The sequence below is a fragment of the Somniosus microcephalus genome, chromosome 9 (genome assembly GCF_052327205.1).
Source record: "Somniosus microcephalus isolate GS21.2 chromosome 9, FLI_Smic_1.0, whole genome shotgun sequence".
Lineage (NCBI taxonomy): Eukaryota > Metazoa > Chordata > Chondrichthyes > Squaliformes > Somniosidae > Somniosus > Somniosus microcephalus.
Window position 1 is genome coordinate 202,252,657 of NC_140995.1, and position 18,605 is coordinate 202,271,261.

Genomic DNA, 18,605 nt, shown 5'->3' on the forward strand with positions numbered 1-18,605 from the left:
AAAACAATCATAGAATTAACTGAAGTACCTCTAATATCTTCATAAAAACACACAATCAAAACTATTATCAAATGATGTTGTATTATTCATGCCTAGAACCATAAAGAGGGCGAATAACATATTTTCATAATGAGTCACATTTTAGTGAAAACAGAGAGTTAGAATTCTTAAAAATAGGTGACATAAAAACATAATTGAATGAACATCCTGGGGGTCACCATTGACCAGAAACTTAACTGGACCAGCCACATAAATACTGTGACAACAAGAGCAGGTCAGAGGCTGGGTATTCTACGGCGAGTGTCTCACCTCCTGACTCATCAAAGCCTTTCCACCGTCTACAAGGCACAAGTAAGGAGTGTGATGGAATACTCTCCACTTGCCTGGATGAGTGCAGCTCCAACAACACTCAAGAAGCTCGACACCATCCAGGACAAAGCAGCCCATTTGATTGGCACCCCATCCACCACCTTAAACATTCACTCCCTCCACCACCGGCGCACTGTGGCTGCAGTGTGTACCATCTACAAGATGCACTGCAGCAACTTGCCAAGGCTTCTTCGGCAGCACCTCCCAAACCTGCGACCTCTTCCACCTAGAAGGACAAGAGCAGCAGGCGCATGGGAACACCACCACCTCCAAGTTCCCCTCCAAGTCACACACCATCCTGACTTAGAAGTATATTGTGGATCCTTCATCGTCGCTGGGTCAAACTCCTGGAGCTCCCTCCCTAACAGCACTGTTTTTTCACCACATGGACTGCAGCAGTTCAAGAAGGCGGCTCACCGCCACCTTCTCAAGGGCAACTAGGGGTAGGCAATAAATGCTGGCCTTGCCAGCGATGCCCACATCCCATAAAACGAATTTTAAAAAACTTCAAATGATCAGCCTGCTGTTGTTATCAAAGTTAAGGTTTCCTCGGTGCATTTTGTATAGTGAAACTGTAAACCCAAAAAGTGAACTCAGAGCTTATTAGAGGTACTTGGCAACCAGGTCGCTTCAGCCCGTGAGTTAATGGTCTGACTGCTGGGAGTGGCTGATGCAAAAATGGTCAACACGTCACTGTTAACCAACATCCTCAATACACTTTTGCAGTAAATTACAGAAACAGGCCATTCGGCCCAACTGGTCCATGCGGGTGTTTATGCTCCTTCCTCCAATCTTACTTCATCTCACCCTATCACCATATCCTTCTAGGAACATAGGAACAGGAGTAGGCCATTTAGCCCCTCGAGCCTGTTCCGCCATTCAATGAGATCATGACTGATCTGTGACCTAACCCCATATACCCGCCTTTGCCCCATATCGCTTAACACCTTTGGTTAACAAAAAATCTATCAGTCTTAGATTTAACATTAATAATTGATCCAACATCAATTGCCATTTGCGGAAGAGAGTTCCAAACTTCTACCACCCTTGGTATGTAGAAGTATTTCCTAATTTCACTACTGGAAGGTCCAACTCTACTTTTTTGACTATGCCCCCTAGTCCTAGACTCCCCAACCAGTGGAAATAGTTTCTCTCTATCTACCCTATCTGTTCCCCTTAATATCCTGAAAACTTCGATCAAATCACCCCTTAATCTTCTAAATTCCAGAGAATACAACTCAAGTTTGTGTAATCTCTCCTCATAATTTAACCCATGGAGTCCGGGTATCATTCTGGTAAACCTACGCTGCACTCCCTCCAAGGCCAACATATCCTTCCTAAGGTGCGGTGCCCAGAATTGCTCACAGTACTCCAGGTGTGGTCTAACCAGGGCTTTGTGTAGCTGTAGCATAACTTCTACCCCTTTGCATTTTAGTCCTCTGGATATAAAGGCCAGCATTCTATTAGCCTTTTTGATTATTTTCTGTACCTGTCCATGACATTTTAATGATCTATGTACCTGGATCCCCAAGTCTCTTTGGACCTCCACTGTTTTTAGATTTTCACCATTCAGAAAGTACCCTGTTCTATCCTTTTTAGGTCCAAAGTGGATGACCTCACATTTGCCTACATTGAAATCCATTTGCCACAGTTTTGCCAATTTACTTAATCTATCAATATCGCTCAGTAATTTTAGCTTTCATCTACACTGCCTACAATGCTGCCTATCTTTGTGTCATCTTTGGATATGTGGCTTTCTATCCCATCATCTAAGTCATTAATAAATCCAGTGAATAGTTGAGGCACCAACCCAGATCCCTGCGGGACACCACTAGTCACATTCTTTTTTTTATTCGTTCACGGGATATGGGCATTGATGGCAACTCCAGCATTTATTGCCCATCCCTACTTGCCCTTGAGATGGTGATGATGAGCTGCCTTCTTGAACCGCTGCAGTCCGTGTGGTGATACTTCCTTGTAGCGGTTTGATACAATTGAGTGGCTTGCTGGGCCATTTCAGAGGGCAGTTAAGAGTCAACCACATTGCTGAGAGTCTGGAGTCACATATAGGCCAGACCAGGTAAGGACAGCAGATTTCCTTCTCTAAAGGACATTAGTTAACCAGATGGGTTTTTATGACAATCTGGTAGTTTCATGGTCGCCATTACTGATACTAGCTTTTTATTCCAGAATTATTTAATTAACTGAATTTAAATTCCCCAGCTGCCACGGTGGGATCACAAGTCCAGACCTCTGGATTACTAGTCCAGTAAAATAACCACTATGCTACCATTCCTGTTTCCTGCCAATTAGAGTACCTGCCCATTATCCCTACTCGCTGTCTCCTGCCACTCAGCCAATTTCCTAACCAGGTCAATAATTTGCCTTCAATTCCATAGCCTTCAACCTTAGTTAATACTCTCTTATGAGGGGCTTTATCAAATGCCTTCTGGAAGTCTATATAAATAACATCTACAGAGCTGAATTCCAGAGGTGAGGTGAGAGTGACTGCCCTTGACATCAAGGCAGCATTTGACCGAGTGTGGCATCAAGGAGCCCTAGTAAAATTGAAGTCAATGGGAATCAGGGGGAAAACTCTCCACTGGCTGGAGTCAAACCTAGCACAAAGGAAGATGGGTGTGGTTGTTGGAAGTCAATCATCTCAACCCCGGGACAGCGGTGCAGGAGTTCCTCAGGGCAGTGTCCTAGGCCCAACCATCTTCAGCTGCTTCATCAATGACCTTCCCTCCATCATAAGGTCAGAAGTGGGGATGTTCGCTGATGATTGCAGTTTTCAGTTATATTCGCAACTCCCCAGATACTGAAGCAGTCCATGCCCGAATGCAGCAAGACCTGGAGAACATTCAGGCTTGGACTGATAAGTGGCAACTGCCATTCGTGCCACACAAGTGCCAGGCAATGACCATCTCCAACAAGAGAGTCTAACCACTGCCCCTTGACATTCAACGGCATTACCATCGCCGAATCCCCCACCATCAACATCCTGGGGGTTACCATTGACCAGGAACTCAACTGGACCAGCCACATAAATACCATGGCTACAAGAGCAGGTTAGAGGCTGGGTATTCTGTGGCGAGTGTCTCACCGCCTGACTCTCCAAAGCCTTTCCACCATCTACAAGGCACAAGTAAGGAGTGTGATGGAATAGTCTCCACTTGCCTGGATGAGTGCAGCATCAACAACACTCAAGAAGCTCAACACCATCCAGGACAAAGCAGCCCGCTTGATTGGCACCCCATCCACCATCTTAAACATTCACTCCCTCCATCACCAGTGCACCATGGCTGCAGTGTGTACCATCTACAAAATGCACTGCAGCAACTTGCCAAGGCTTCTTCGACAGCACCTCCCAAACCTGCAACCTCTACCACCTAAAAGGACAAGGGCAGGAGACGCATGGGAACACCATCACATGCAAGTTCCCCTCCAAGTTACACACCATCCTGACTTGGAAATATATCGCTGTTCCTTCATCGTCGCTGGATCAAACTCCTGGAACTCACTCCCTAACAGCACTGTGGGAGTACCTTCACCACACGGACTGCAGTGGTTCAAGAAAGCAGGTCACCACCACCTTCTCAAGGGCAATTAGGGATGGGCAATAAATGCTGGCCTTGCCAGCGATGCCCACAGCCCAGGAACGAATAAAAGTAAAATTCCCTGTCCACTACTTTAGTCACCTCTTCATGACCTATCTTTAACAAATCCATGCTGGCTCTCTCTGCTCAGCTGAAAATTTTCAAGTTTTTCAGTCATCCTATCCTTAATTATAGACTCTAGTAATTTCCCAACAACAGATGTGAGGCTAACTGGTCTATAATTCCCTGGTTTCCCTCTCTCACCATTCTTAAATACCAGAGTGACATGCGCAATTTTCTAATCTAGAAGGAACTGTTTCTGAATTGAAAGAACTTTGGAAGATTATAGTTAGGGAATCTGCAATGTGCTCACCTACTTCCTTTAAAACCCTGGGATGGAAACCATCTGGTCCCTGGGGATTCTTTAGTGCCATTATTTTCTTCATTACTGTTATTTTGCTTACGTTAATTTTGTTGAGTCCCTGTCCCTGATTCAATATTAGTTTCCTTGGGATTTCTGGCATGCTATTCTCTTCCTCTACTGTAAATACTGACACAAAGTAATTATTCAACATGTCAGACATTTCCTTATCATTGACAATATCACCGTTATCAGTTTTCAAGGAGCCCACATTGCTCCTGAGCACCCTCTTTTTCCTAATATAATTGTAAAAATTGTGTGTGTTGATTTTGATATCCCTTGCAAGTTTCTTTTCATACTCCCTTTTTGTAGCTCTCACTATCTGTTTTGTGACCCTTTGCTGTTCTTTGTATCTTTCCCATTTGCCAGGATCTGTGCTATTGTTTGCATTTTTGTATGCTTTTTCTTTTAGTTTTTTGTTGTCTCTTACCTCTTTAGTCGTCCATGGCTGTTTTCTTTTTAGCAAGTAGAGCTCTTGCCCCTTAGGGGTATAAACTGGTTCTTAATCACATTAAATTAGTTTTTGAACACCTCCCACTGATCTTCTGTCATTTTATTCATTAACAGATTTGTCCAGTTTATTGTGGACAGTATCTGTCTCATTGCATTGACGTCGGCCTTACCCAAATCTAGAATCTTGGGAGCTGTTTCGCATTTCTCCCTTTCAAATACTACGTTGAACTTGATCATGTTATGATTGCTATTAGATAAATGTTCACGCACTGATAGGCTGTTAACTAAACCTGGCTCATTACTCATTACTAAATTTAATATGGCATGCCCCCTTATTGGTTCTAGGACTTATTATTTCAGAAAACTATCCCGGAAACACAAGAAATTCACTACCTTTCTGACATGTGCTTGTCTGCTTATCCCAATCTATATGAAAGTTAACATCCCCAGTTAGAATCACTCTGCCTTTGCTGCATGCTTGTCTAATCTCTGCATTTATACAATCTAACACTTCACAGCTGCTACCCGGGGGCCTATACACAACTCCCACTACAGTCTTAAATCCTTTCCTATTTCTTATTTCTATCCATTAAGTCTGCACTGCCTGCTTACCTCTCTTTATATCCTCTTTTATCATTGAAATGATTTCATCCTTAATCACTGAGGCTACTCCTCCCTCTCTGTCATTTTCCCCATCTTTCCTGTAGACCTTATAGCCTGGTTTATGTAGTTCCCAGACCTGACCGTCTTGCAGCCATGTCTCAGTAATGGCTACCGTGTCATACCCTCCAATTTGAATTTGCGCCTGCAGTTCATTCAATTTATTCCTTATACTCCATGTGTTTGTATAAAGAACACTCATTTGGGCCACACACACTAGCCTGTCTTCAGTGCTAATGTTTTACTCACATGTTTCTTATTTCTCTCTCCTGGTTTAATCACTTTACATCTTTAGTTTTCCCTTTACCTATAGTTTGTTTTTGAACTATTATTGATAATTACATTTTCCACCTGAGCCCTCCCCCCTATTTACTAGTTTAAAGTCCTTGTGACCGCTCTATTTATTCTTCCCGCTCGGCCCGGTTCAGGTGGAGCCCATCCCAATGGTACAGTTCCTTCCTGTCCCAATACTGGTGCCAGTGCCCTATGAAATGGAACCCCTCTTTCCCACACCGCTCCTTCAGCCACGAGTTCACCTCCCTAATCTGCTTATCCCTACGCCAATTTGCATGTGGCTCAGATAATAATCCAGAGATTATAAACCTTGAGGTCCTGTTCTTTAATTAAGCTCCCAGTTCCTGGTACTCCCCAAACAGGACCTCTTGCCTACTCTTCCCTATGTTGTTGGTCTCAACATGGACCACAACGACTGGATCCTCCCCCTCCCTCTCCAATATCCTTTCAAGCCGGTTTGAGATGGCATTAGGTAGGCAACATACCATGTGGGACTCTTGATCTTGCTTACAAAGGATGCTATCCGTCCCCCTAATTATAGAATCCCCTACAACTACCACATTATGCTTCCCCTCCTCCTCCCCCCCTTTGGACAGCCTCCTGCTCCAAGGTGCCTTGGTCCACGTTCTGGCTGTCCTTCCGACAGTCTTTATCCTTAGCCTCACAGGTAGCAAGTACATTGTACCTATTGAATAGGATCAGTTTCTGCAGATCCTCGTTCTCTATCTCACCTGGGTTCCCCTTACTCTGCACACTATTGGTCATACCAACCACATTCTGAACCTGCACCTCTCTACGAGGTGTGACTATAGTCTGGAGCAAACTGTCCAGACACTGCTCCCCCTCCCTAATGTGTCGGAGTGTCTCCTACTCGCACTCCAGCTCAATGACTCTGAGCCAGAGAGATTCGAGACAGAGACATCTACTACAGATGTGTTTGCTCGGGACCGTCTTGCTGTCCACAAACTCCCACATACTGCAGTTCAGATACACAACCTGCTCTGCCATATCTTAGTTTAGATTATTTATATCTACTTAAGTTTTTTTTCCAAACTAACTTGCACTAAGCACTAAAACATGGAATTTTTTTTAAATGCCTCTATTTATTAGACTACTATCTAAACTTACCAGAAATAAACTTAAGACTTGTCCCTGATCTGATCCGGGGAAAAAAACACTCACCAGCTACTCACCAATCAGCTCCTTCCCTTGTGCTAATGTCACTTTTGGTGTTTTTAACCTCTCTCTGATGCTCGCAGTCCCTCACCTCCGGGCTCTCTGATTCTTGAACTTAAAATCCTCAGATTCTGCTGCTATCCCTTAGAGTCCTCGGGTTCTGTGGCTCCACTCCTCCTTTTGAGTTGGACGTGAGAAACCCCGCCTTCCTCCTCTCCACCGAATTCTTATCACCAAATTCTTCCACTCTGCTTGCGATCCACTCCGATTGTGATTCACCCAACTCTGTCGCCAAGCTCTATGCTTAAGCTCTCAATTCCTTTCTCCCTCATGTACTTATCTAGCATTCCTTTAAACATTTGTATTCCATAAATGAACAATGACGCTTATTCAATGTTTATTTTAAGGCTGTTATTGCATTCAGACAGTTCAAGGCAAATCAATAGCAAATACAACTGAAGCTGAATTTAAAAATGTACCTGCCACCAGTTTAAAAGACTTGCATAGAAATCTACACTGGTACAGTTCTACAATTTGTAACCAAGTCCTTGACAGCGCTAACTTCAAACGCATAAATCCATTATTCTCTTCTGCCTCTGAAACCCTCAGCCATTCATTTGTTCCTCTAGCTCTCGTGGCCGGCCTCCTATCCTCCACCCTCCATAAACTTGAACTCACCCAAGACTCTGCTGCCCGTATCCTAACTCGCACCAAGTCCCGTTCACCCATCACCCCTGTGCTCGCTGACCTACATTGGCTCCCGGTCCACAACGCCTCAATTTTAAATTCACATCCTTGTTTTCAAATCCCTCCATGGGCCTCGCCCCTCCCTATCTCTGTAACTTCCTCCAGTTCTACAACCCTCCGAGATCTCTGCGCTCCTCCTTGCGCATCCCTGATTTTAATCGCTCCACTACTGACGACCGTGCTTTCAGCTGCCTTGGCCCTAAACTCTGGAATGTTGTTTGATAATCGCTCCTGTGAAGCGCCTTGGGACGTTTTATTATGTTAAAGGCGCTATATAAATGCAAGTTGTTGTTGTTGCTGCCTCGAATGGTATTTGAGTCCCACCCACCCAGCAGACTGAGTTGCAGTGCAGGGCTAACCTGTCATTCTAATGCATTTGCCTCAGCTGAGTGAGTTCTGACCCAGATTGCCAGTCTGAAAATTTTGAGCCCACCAAACATTGCATCACAAGGGAGGAAAGCTGCCGGCATGGCGTTGGGTAACATGATGACCACTTGTGTGCTCCCCACTTTCCTTCCCTACTCTCCTGACATCACTGACTTTGTCACTGGGAAATAGTTCCATGACTGGCAACCACCTTCCCTTCCATCGCCCAGTAGCCATTACTTATGCGTGATCCTTAAACAGTGAGACTTTGGCCTCGACACTTAACACCTCCACAATGGGCATGGGGGGTTAAAAATTTTAAACGGGGAACATGTCCCTAACCCACCGCGTGTGCACCCGTTGCTGTTTTTACGGTGGCGGGTTTCGCGTCGTGCGAGTGTCCCACCGTGGAGAGGCGGGACGCTTCATTAACATATTTAAATCTGGCTCCCACAGTGCAATTGGGAGCTCGGTTTAAATGTAATAGTTGCCACGCGGGTTTCCCAGGGCTCAGGGAAACCAGGAGTAAAAGGGAGGCGGGAGCTGTCGGCTCAAGAAAGTAAGTGTCTTTTACAGCACTCCTTGTGGGCCAGGAGGATCAGGAGTGCTCCCCCGGCCCCTCAAGGAAGCCTTCAGCCACCCTTCTGTCAATCATGTCCTCTCTCTCCCCCTGTGCGTGATCAACGACCACTCCCCACCCCAAGCACTGATCTCTAGCTCCCTCACTCCCGTGAGCCATTATTTCTCGCTCCCTCCCACCCGCCTCCTGATTGCTGGAGACTGTCCCCAAGGGTCCCCGGCTGTGGCCTCCTGCTGCTGGTTTTCCGGCTCGGCAGCCGGCCAAGCCTGTCAATTTGGTTGGCAGCCGGGCGGGAAAGGGAAGAAAAAAAATTATAACGAGCTCCCGCCGTTAAATGCGGCAGGGCTTCCGCGTCCCCGGCCTTGCCGGGTTTTCCACGTGCGGGTGTTCACTCGCACCCGCCCCGTGAATATCGGGGCCATTATCTCAGATCCATTGTTGGGGGGTGGCGAAAGGGGAGGGTCAGAAAATTCTGCGAAAAATACCGACCCTTCCAAAGATCATAACAGTCTAGTGTTACGCTGGTTTATAGACTGTTGTTGAGGCTCTCTCCTGTGTTACCGAATTGGAAGGCATCAGCTTTGCGGTCTTATAGTACAATGCACAATGAGGTAGATAAGAGGCCACAGAGGTCACCACATAGAGTAATCATCATCAACTGGTTATTAATTATTAATACACCTAGGGGAGGGAAGGACTATTTCAAAAGTCAATAGGTTACATTTTTATGTTTAGTGTTATTAATGTTTAAACCACTGTTTCACAGAAATTATACATCCTCAAGTGGATTGCTCCAGATGACAATTTGTTAGCCGGGTTATCAGGCACAGGGGGCACATTCCAGTTCACTGCTGCTAGTTTCTCCGCCACAGAGATTTATGCAGTATGCAGTCCCACAAATGTGACTGTATTGCTCCCAGTAGGTTAGGGCTAATGTAACAGTGTACAATGGGGTAGATTTTACAAATTAGTGCTCTGGGCGCACAGAGCTTAAAAATAATGGATGGAAAATTCTGGTAGTCTGATCTCCGTACCCAAATCCCCAATACGCATCCCCATTAACCCAAGCTCTGGGCTTGGAGCGCTAAACTATCCAAACACATGAATATTATTTCATCCTGCACTTGACCGCATTTCCTGACAGCTTTATTCCTGTAAACACTATGCGGTTCGTGAAGATTCTGCTTTTGGTAAATTTGCACCTCAATGCCAATTGTTATTTATTTGTGTGCTTGGCGTTAGGTACAAATTGTACCTCATTACCAAGGGCCTCCTCTGCTGAGCAGTCTCATCACTGGAACTATTTTAGTGATGGGATTCAGTGGGGGGGTGTGGGGGTAATAAAATGCTTTGTGTCCACTGGCTCAGTCGGTGAGTGAATTGCCCAGGGTGGTTGATGTGCCTCAATAAATCCGAGACTCGATGTTAGCGAAACAAAACAAGGCTTTTATTGACTTAGAAGGTAACACACAGAGGAGCATGTATCTTCCATCCAGAGGTCTGCCGTACTGGATGTGCTGCAGGCTGGGCCAGCTTACATAGGAGCCAGGTATGGGCGGAGCCCTACACACAGTACAATACAATGGAAATGAAACTGAAACCAACCACAGTCACAGGCAGAGAAATACTGATGAGTGATGAATGGAATATTTCATCACAGTGGTACTTGAACCACACAAGTTCTGAAGGACCACAGCTTGGTAACTGAGCTCTCTCCAGTTGACCTCAGCACCCCTGTGCTAGGAAAGAGGCAATCCTGCTAGCGCTGCTGCTTGCTGTCCAGTAACTCCTGCTGGATTTCGTATATATATGTGTGTGCAAGCAGTAGGTGAGGATAGGAGTGGGCTCCGCTGTGATGCCCCACATGGTTGAAGAGACCACAGATGCTCATTGCCTGGGGTAGGGCCACTATTTTTTTTTTGCTGAATGTAATGAATCTAAACAAACAGTCACTCTCAAAACGCAGCCACACACCCTCCTTTCTTTCCCCAAATGTGACGATACACTTCCCCACTCTCCTTCCTTCTGCAGATGCAGCCACAATTTCCCCCCTTCTACATACACACTTTAAATCAATGTAAGGGCATGACGTTGCTGTACTTACCTACTAGTTGCCCACTAAACACGCCAGAAAGAGTTATGTTAAGGCTGGTGCATTCAGGTGTAAGTGAATTTTTAACGCCGGTATCAGTCATAATTACTGCCGGAAGTCACACAACACCAGGTTATAGTCCAACAGCTTTATTTGAAATCACAAGCTTTCGGAGCGCTGCTCCTTTGTCAGGTGGACTTCACCTGACGAAGGAGCAGCGCTCCGAAAGCTTGGCCCAGAAATTCGTGTCGGGGGCTTCCCGCAGGTGCAAGCCCCCGACCTACACTTACATTGCGCGCCGACAGTTGAGGCCTGGGCCTGCGTGGATTTCCTGTCTGTGGCCCGGTCCAGCTCCCAGCGCGCTGTGCTTGCGTGATCCAGCGGCGTAGTTAGTGCGATGCATCGGCTGGGATCACGTGAGCACTGGGCAACCAATCGGAGGAGGGAAAAGTCCATTCATGAGGTTGACATAAGACCTGTCAAACTCATGAAAACTCCGGGCGCCCAAAACAGTACATAACCTTAAAATAATTTTTTTTAAAACATCACACTATTTAAATCAACTATAAATAACATTAAATAACCATTTTAAACAATAATTTAAATTTTTGAAAAAAATAATTTCATAAATAATCAGAGCTAAAAATACACTTACCTTACTGTAAAGTACTTAAAAATAATAAACCTGTGGAAAAAATGTTCTAATTTTAATTAATTGACCACTTACCTTTTAAAATGAAGTCCTTACGTCTGCTTTTTTAATGTGTAAAAAGTGGAGGCCTTCACGCACGGGCAAACCTGTCAAAAAACCGGAAGTTCAACGCGCACGCGCTGCCTCATATGTCGCACGCGTTTCACCTCTTAACCCCTGCTTTCAGGGGACCGGAAGTGCTGTTTTCCCGCGCATGCGCTGTGCATGCAAGAAACCGGCACTTCCATCGGGTCCACGCGTGAGTACCTCGTGCGTACTCACGCGTTGGGACCCGAATTACTGGGCCCTTGTGATTTCAAATAAAGCTGTTGGACTATAACCTGGTGTTGTGTGACTTCCAACATTTGCCCACCCCAGTCCAACACCGGCATCTCCACATCATAATTACTGCCAAACAACCTTCCTAGCCCTGAAAATTGAATTTTACAAGTGTGGAGTCTCATTCCTTCAGAAGTTAATTAGTGTTGGAGAAGAGTTTTTTAAATATTAATTTTTTTAAAACTTTTTCTGTCTGTCTCTTTTATATCTCTCTCTCTTAATCTCATCTTTCTTTTCCAATTTTTATTTTGATTCTATGTGATTTAAATCTAATTTATAATTCCTGGTTTAGATTCTGTGTGCCTCAGTGAGGATTCTTCAGTCTGATTGGTTGAAGAGCCTCGCTGTTTCTTGTCCTGTTCACAGATGCCACAGATCCCCTGTAGAGGGCGCCGCGCTGGATCAGACGCCCGATGACAGCAAGTCTACGCTCAAAAGCCTGTGAAAACTCTGTGGGCAGCTGTCAGCGTAGTGAACGGCAAGTGCCGTTCCTTCCCCACTGACCGCAAAATCCAGACCAATGTTTCAGCCCATTAGGCTAGGAACTACATCATTCATCACACTATGGAATGCAGGTATATATTGAATGTTGTGTGCCTGGAGCAATGACAGGCAACAAGTTTCATAGCTGGGGTAATGGCAGGCACAGAATGTCACACACGTAGCGATATCATGCATGGGATTTTACATCTGGAGCAATGGCTGAAACAGCATAAAAGGGCACAATAGGATGAATTGGCTAAACATCTAATTAACAATAAATCCAATTAACTGCATGTAAATAATCACCAGCAGTTTAATCATCTTGCCATTTTTCTTTGTATACAAACAGAAATTGCAAACCTCAGCAAGAATATAATGCAGAGGGGGAAAGCGTGGTTTGCTTGAATCAGATGATAGCTGGATCAGAGGTTCATCAGACCACAATCGGCCTGAAGTGAATGCCCCTGGTCTAGACTTGCGCATAAAGAATTTCCACTTGGGCGCAGTGCCAGAATAATTGGCACCTGCGGAATTATACACCAGTGAGAGTCAGTGCTGAAAATAACAGAGAAAATTGAGGCCAGGAGAAAGGTAAAGAGTTCAAAATAAGATCAGGAGACGAACGTCAGGTGCTTACGCATCCCTCAGCGGGTAATTTTTGACTTTGTGCGAGTATAAAATGAGCGATAGCGAATCGGCAGCCCGTTTTACATCTCTCCCCCATTTTGATTTTTATTGAAGTCGGGGGAAATAAAAATCGGGGGAGATGTAAAGCAGGCTACCAATTCACTATCATGCCCATTTTACACTATTGCACAAAGTCTAAATGATCCACCTAATGTTTTGTGTGGTCAACTCAGAGCAGTAGGTGTCTGCAAATTACCCCAGAGCATGGTTATTTTGCATAAAGTAAGTGGCAGCAGAAAGTGAATAGCCTAGCGCCAATGAGCCTCGACCCCAGTTCAGTCTTCCTACCTAAGGGAGGTTGCAACATTTCACCACTCCGTTCGCAGCTTCCAATTGTTTGAATGTCGGACGAATCCACCATTCTCCAGAAGTCATTTTTATTGTCACTTCCATCCAGCCGTAACCGCAGCCTCACCCCAGTGACGCCCACAACACTGGCAATGCACGTTGACGTGGAATTTCTAGGGTCCTTCGCTTCGAGTTTCATTCCGATCTTAAAGTCATTGATGAGTTGTACACAAGACTGAAACCAACAACAGGAGCATACTGTGAAAATAACTCAAAAGAAAGAGAGCAACAAATGATTAAGCAGTCCCTTTTTAAAGATAAGTTGCTCAAGAGAGTTAAGGTTAACTCTCAACACTCCTTTCATGTATTTCGCACCTTTCTCTGTTCACGTCCCCACTGTTTTTGTAACCTTGGATTCCCTTGCTCCACAACCTACCTTAACCATCAGGAAAGTCTGTTGACTTATTCCCAGGCCTCTCTCTCTCTGCTGTTCCAAACAATATGTTGAAAGGTGCAAAAAAAATGTTTTGGCTCATCTTCCCAATTAGAAAAAGAAATGCTTGAATTGAATAGAAACTAATGACATTGGCCCTGAATTTGTGGTCAGAGGCTGCCTGCGGGGAAATGCCTCCAATCCGCAAATAAAATGCCTGCGTACCTGGTGGTCCGGGAGGTACGGAGACTCGCGCTCCTGGGCCTCTCCGGGTATCCGCGGGAAGAGGCCCACGTATCTCAGGGACGCATGCAATTCGCAAACGCCCCTGGGATCACGTGGGCCGGCCCAACGAATGAAAGAAGGGGGATCCCCATTCATGCTTATGGAGATTCCGTATGTACAGAAACCCCCATAACTATTATAACTATCAGCAAAGGATGAACAGGTTGGGTCTCTTTTCACTTGAAAAGAGAAGGCTGAGGAGGTGACCAAAGAGAGGTCTTTAAAATTATGAAAGTTTTTGATAGATTAGACACATAGGGCTGGATTTTGTCAATGGGGACGTGATGGAGGCGGGACTCCCACTTTTTGGGTTGTAGTCCCGCCTCCATCGATTTGTGGCCAACCCATGTGATTTTCCCTTGATTGACCTTGTTAAGCCCGCCCAACGGGCTCAGCAGGCCAATTAAGGGACACCCGGTTACAGGTGATGTCACAGATTGACATTTCATCTGTCAAGAGCTTTTGACAAATGAAATATCAGCGTTTGACAGCTCTGTGAAGCTGTCAAACACTGACAATCTGACTTCTAACTTGAGTCCTTCTCCACAGACTCAGTTAGAAAGCTCTCCAGAACAGAAAGCAGAATGCTGCAACTTTTGACAGCTCGCGGCCATTCTGCTTTCTGCGCCGGTGAGATGAAGGACTCCCGAGACCTGAAGGAAGGAAGCCTGCATTAGTAAGTAAAGGTAAGTAAAACTTATTTAAACACTTTACACTTACCTCTGCACCCATCACTCAACTGAACACCGGACATCTCGACCCCTCCATGCCCTTTAGCCCGACGGTCTGCCTCGCTAACTTGGCGTGGTTTGGAGCCGTCGGGCAGCCCACACTTCAGGGCTAAAAATAGGGATTAGGCCAAAAACTGCCTGTTAACAGGCAGTTAATTGGCACTAATCCCCTTCCCGCCTCGGGGAGGCGGCTCCCAGCACAGGTCGGGTACCCGCCTCCTGGGAAACGGGCATGGAGGCGGGTTGGGGGCGGGAAGGGTTCGTGCCCCCCCCCCCAATTCTGCAATTTTCCCCCCACTCCCGCCTCAAAACCCGCCTCCACGGGGCTTGGAAATTCGAGCCCATAGAGAGTGTTTCCACTTGTGAGGAAGAGCAAAACTAGAGGGCATCGATATAAGCTAGTCACCCAGAAATCAAATAGGGAATTCAGAAGAAACCTCTTCACTCAGATTGAGAATGAGGAACTCGCTACCACAGGGAGTAGGTGAGATGAATAGTATAGATGCATTTAAGGGGAGGCTAGATAAGCATATGTGGGAGAAGGGAATAGAGGGTTAAGCCATGATAAGAGTTAGATGAGGAAGGATGGGAGGAGGCTCGAGTGGAGCATAAATGCCAGCATGGACTGGCTGGGCCGAATGGCCTGTTTCTGTGCTGTATATTCTTATGAAAAGCTTTAGGAGTGCAATGACTGTTGTTATGCAGGCAACGTAGCAGCAAGCAACACCCACAAACAGCAATGACATAAATTGTGGTGTTGGTGTAGAGAGGGATGATGGTCAGGATGCCAAGAGACACCCTGTTTACCTTAAATAGTGAAATGAGATCTTTAGTGTTCATCTTTTTCTTCCCTTCGGAGAAGTGACTTGCAAACACTTAAAATGGTGGACAGGTAATCTCCAGAGGGTATAAAACTTAGCAATAAAATCAGGCCTATCAGAAAGTTTGAAAGTATTTTTAAGCATTACTTAGATTGGAAGAGTGGGAATTCCTTGTACTGAAAGTACTTACCCCCACCTCTCAAACACACAGACACACACACTCACACAATCCACATAAGAACTACCAAGAGAATGAATCATATTCTGTACCAGAAACCCTTCACATTTCATGGAATTGACGGGGAGGAATGGATATGTTTGTTAAATAAGTTATTTTGTGACGTATGCACTGAGCTATATGTACTCCGTGTGTAAAGTTAAATAAGAATTACTTTGCTATGTTGTCGGCATTAGTTTATAAAGGAAATTCAACATTGTAAGGATTTACATTTAAATAAATATTTCCTCCTGTAAGAAGGCATCAACTCCATTGAATAGTTATATGGAAAAAAATTCCCACCGTTTTGTAAACAAACACCATGTTAACATAATTCACATGAAGAAGTGTCATCACATTGCTTGAATATGGTATCATTACAGAACATATTGTACGTTCCTTCTCATAATGGTGGCATTTTCCCTTAATAAAATCTCCTATTTTTCAATAATTTTATTCTCCATCTATACATCCCTCTTGGGGACTTTCTGCTCACCTCATTGTCATATTTCTAGTGTCAACAGGAACAGTAGGATAGTTAGGCTGTAAATTAATGCATGGCCATTATCTATGGCACTCTGTGATTAGCTAAGAGCGTACATGGGTCCAGGGTGCCTGGCTGTGGATTACTGAGCACTACATTCACATTTTTCAATCTGATAGTTTAAGATATTGAAAGCCATATTTACCCCTGTACTGGCGCAGATATAATTGATTAAAGATATCACAATGAAAGTGATTTTTTTTGTAAAGAAAAGGTCTCATTAATATTTTTATTGCGCCTGACAATACAGGAAAGCAAATTCAATATTAGAGGTTTTGCTGAAAAGATCCTTTTCGTGTCACTTTGGCAGAAAAAGGTGGCGCACAACAACAGGGTCCACTTATGGTTTGCAATTCCAGATGACTATTGAGAGCCCAGGATTCAATCTTGCAAATCCCACGTAGGGTTTCTCTTTCCGATCCCGCGTAGGGTTCAGGATTGTGATTTGACAAAGGGTGACATGGGTGGTTGACTAATGCAAAGTGTGATCTAACAGAGAACCCCTTCAACAGCAGCCTGAGCGTGCAAGCGCAGGAGCAGTGGAGTGACAAAGGATTTTGGCACAAGCTCTGTGCCAAATCCTGGTCCTACACAAACGGCTTTAAGGGTACCTGCAAAAGCAGAACACCCGCAGTGACCCAAGCAGAGGAGCTCCAGGAACTGATGAAAAGACATCAGTGAAAGCCTAGCGTCTGAGGAAAAATATTGGTCCCGCAATATTGGGCACCTCTTATACATCAGAGCAAATGGCACCATACATAAAGAGTAGGCCATTCAGCCCTTTTATTCTGCTCTGCCATTCAATGAGATCATGGCTGATCTTCTGCCTCAACTGCATTCACCGGCCCTATCGCCATATCCCTTGATGCCTTTAGTAGTCAGAAATCTATCGACTTCTGTTTTGAATATACCCAATGACTGAGCCTCCACAGCCCTCTGGGGTAGAGAATTCCAAAGATTCACCACCCTCTGTGTGAAGAAATTTCTTCTCATCTCAGTCCTGAATGGCCTACCCTTTATCCTGAGGTTATGGTCCCTGGTTCTAGACTTCCCAGCCAAGGGAAACATTCTCCCAGCATCCACCCCATCAAGCCCTGTAATAATTTTGTATGCTTCAATGAGATCCCCTCTCATTCTTCTGAATTCAAGAGAATACAGGCCTAGTTTACTCAATCTCTTCTCATACGACAGTCCCGCCATCCCAGGAATCAATCTTGTGAACCTTCGTTGCACTCCCTCTATGGCAAGTATATCCTTCCTTAGGTAAGGAGACCAAAATTGTACACAGTACTCCAGGTGTGGTCTCACCAAGGCCCTATATAATTGGAGTAAGACTTCTTTACACCTGTACTCAAATCCTCTTATAATGAAGGCCAGCATACCATTTGCCTTCCTAATGGCTTGCTGCACCTGCACATTCACTTTCAGTGACTCATGTACAAGGATACCCAGGTCCCTTTGAGCATCTGCACTCCCCAATCTTTCACCATAACCATCAGTGCATGAGTCACAGGTGGTGGCCAGGACACTGGGAAGACACACTCAGGAGCAAATGCCCTGTCTGATTTTCTGCTGCTGGATCTTTGGTACGTTTTTTTTCCAGCTAGCCACTCTCCTGCCTGCTAGGCCTCTGCTAGTTGAGATAGTGCTGTGTATGCAACACAGTGCAACAACTTTTACAGGGTAATATGGCAAGTCCCTGTCTGAGTAACCCAAGCATCAGGGCCTTGAGCACCCTTGTTCTGGCATGGGCATGAAAGGCTAGAAATTATTGTTGGCATAATCGAGTAGGATTCCACATCCCCTCCCCCCCCCCACCACCCCACCCCCCGCAAAAGGGGGAGGCACGGATGTGGAATACAATTACTTAAAAACAAATTGGAGAATTTATTAGAGTGAAATTGCCCCCATTTTGGGAAGGGAACTGCTATATGCACGTCAAATTATATCATAGTCGAGCAACGTAATGATATTTCTTGATGTGGAATTATCTGGTTTACAAACACGAGACTCACTCATATGGCATTCCATTCCACTGTTTTAATATTGGCGTTAACCCTTTTATTTCAATGACAGTTTAGTAAAAAGAATTTTCTTTAACTTTACACAAAGAGCAATCTGTGGGAGGAAATGAATGTCAGCAGATGAAGGCATCACCTTCTTCGAACTGAATTGAGCACCAACCGTTTCTATGCGAAACGATTCAACAAGCACATTTCCAACATTAACGAGCAACGATCCGACGACTTATTTTTTTTCTTTCAATTATTTCATTCTTGACGTTATCAGCGCTTGATGAACACGAAAAAATCAACCTTAGGCAATAATA

At 45.0% G+C, this 18,605-nt stretch overlaps 1 protein-coding gene across 2 annotated transcripts in view; it reads right to left on the minus strand.

Moving 5' to 3' along the window:
• scml4 (Scm polycomb group protein like 4) overlaps window positions 1–18,605 on the minus strand; it is a 262,549-nt gene that overhangs the window by 196,402 nt on the left and 47,542 nt on the right. For both annotated transcript variants that reach the window (XM_085997762.1, XM_085997763.1), the window contains exon 5: window positions 13,246–13,480. In XM_085997762.1, coding sequence (XP_085853888.1) covers window positions 13,246–13,480 — 235 coding nt within the window. The remainder of the gene's footprint in view (window positions 1–13,245; window positions 13,481–18,605) is intronic.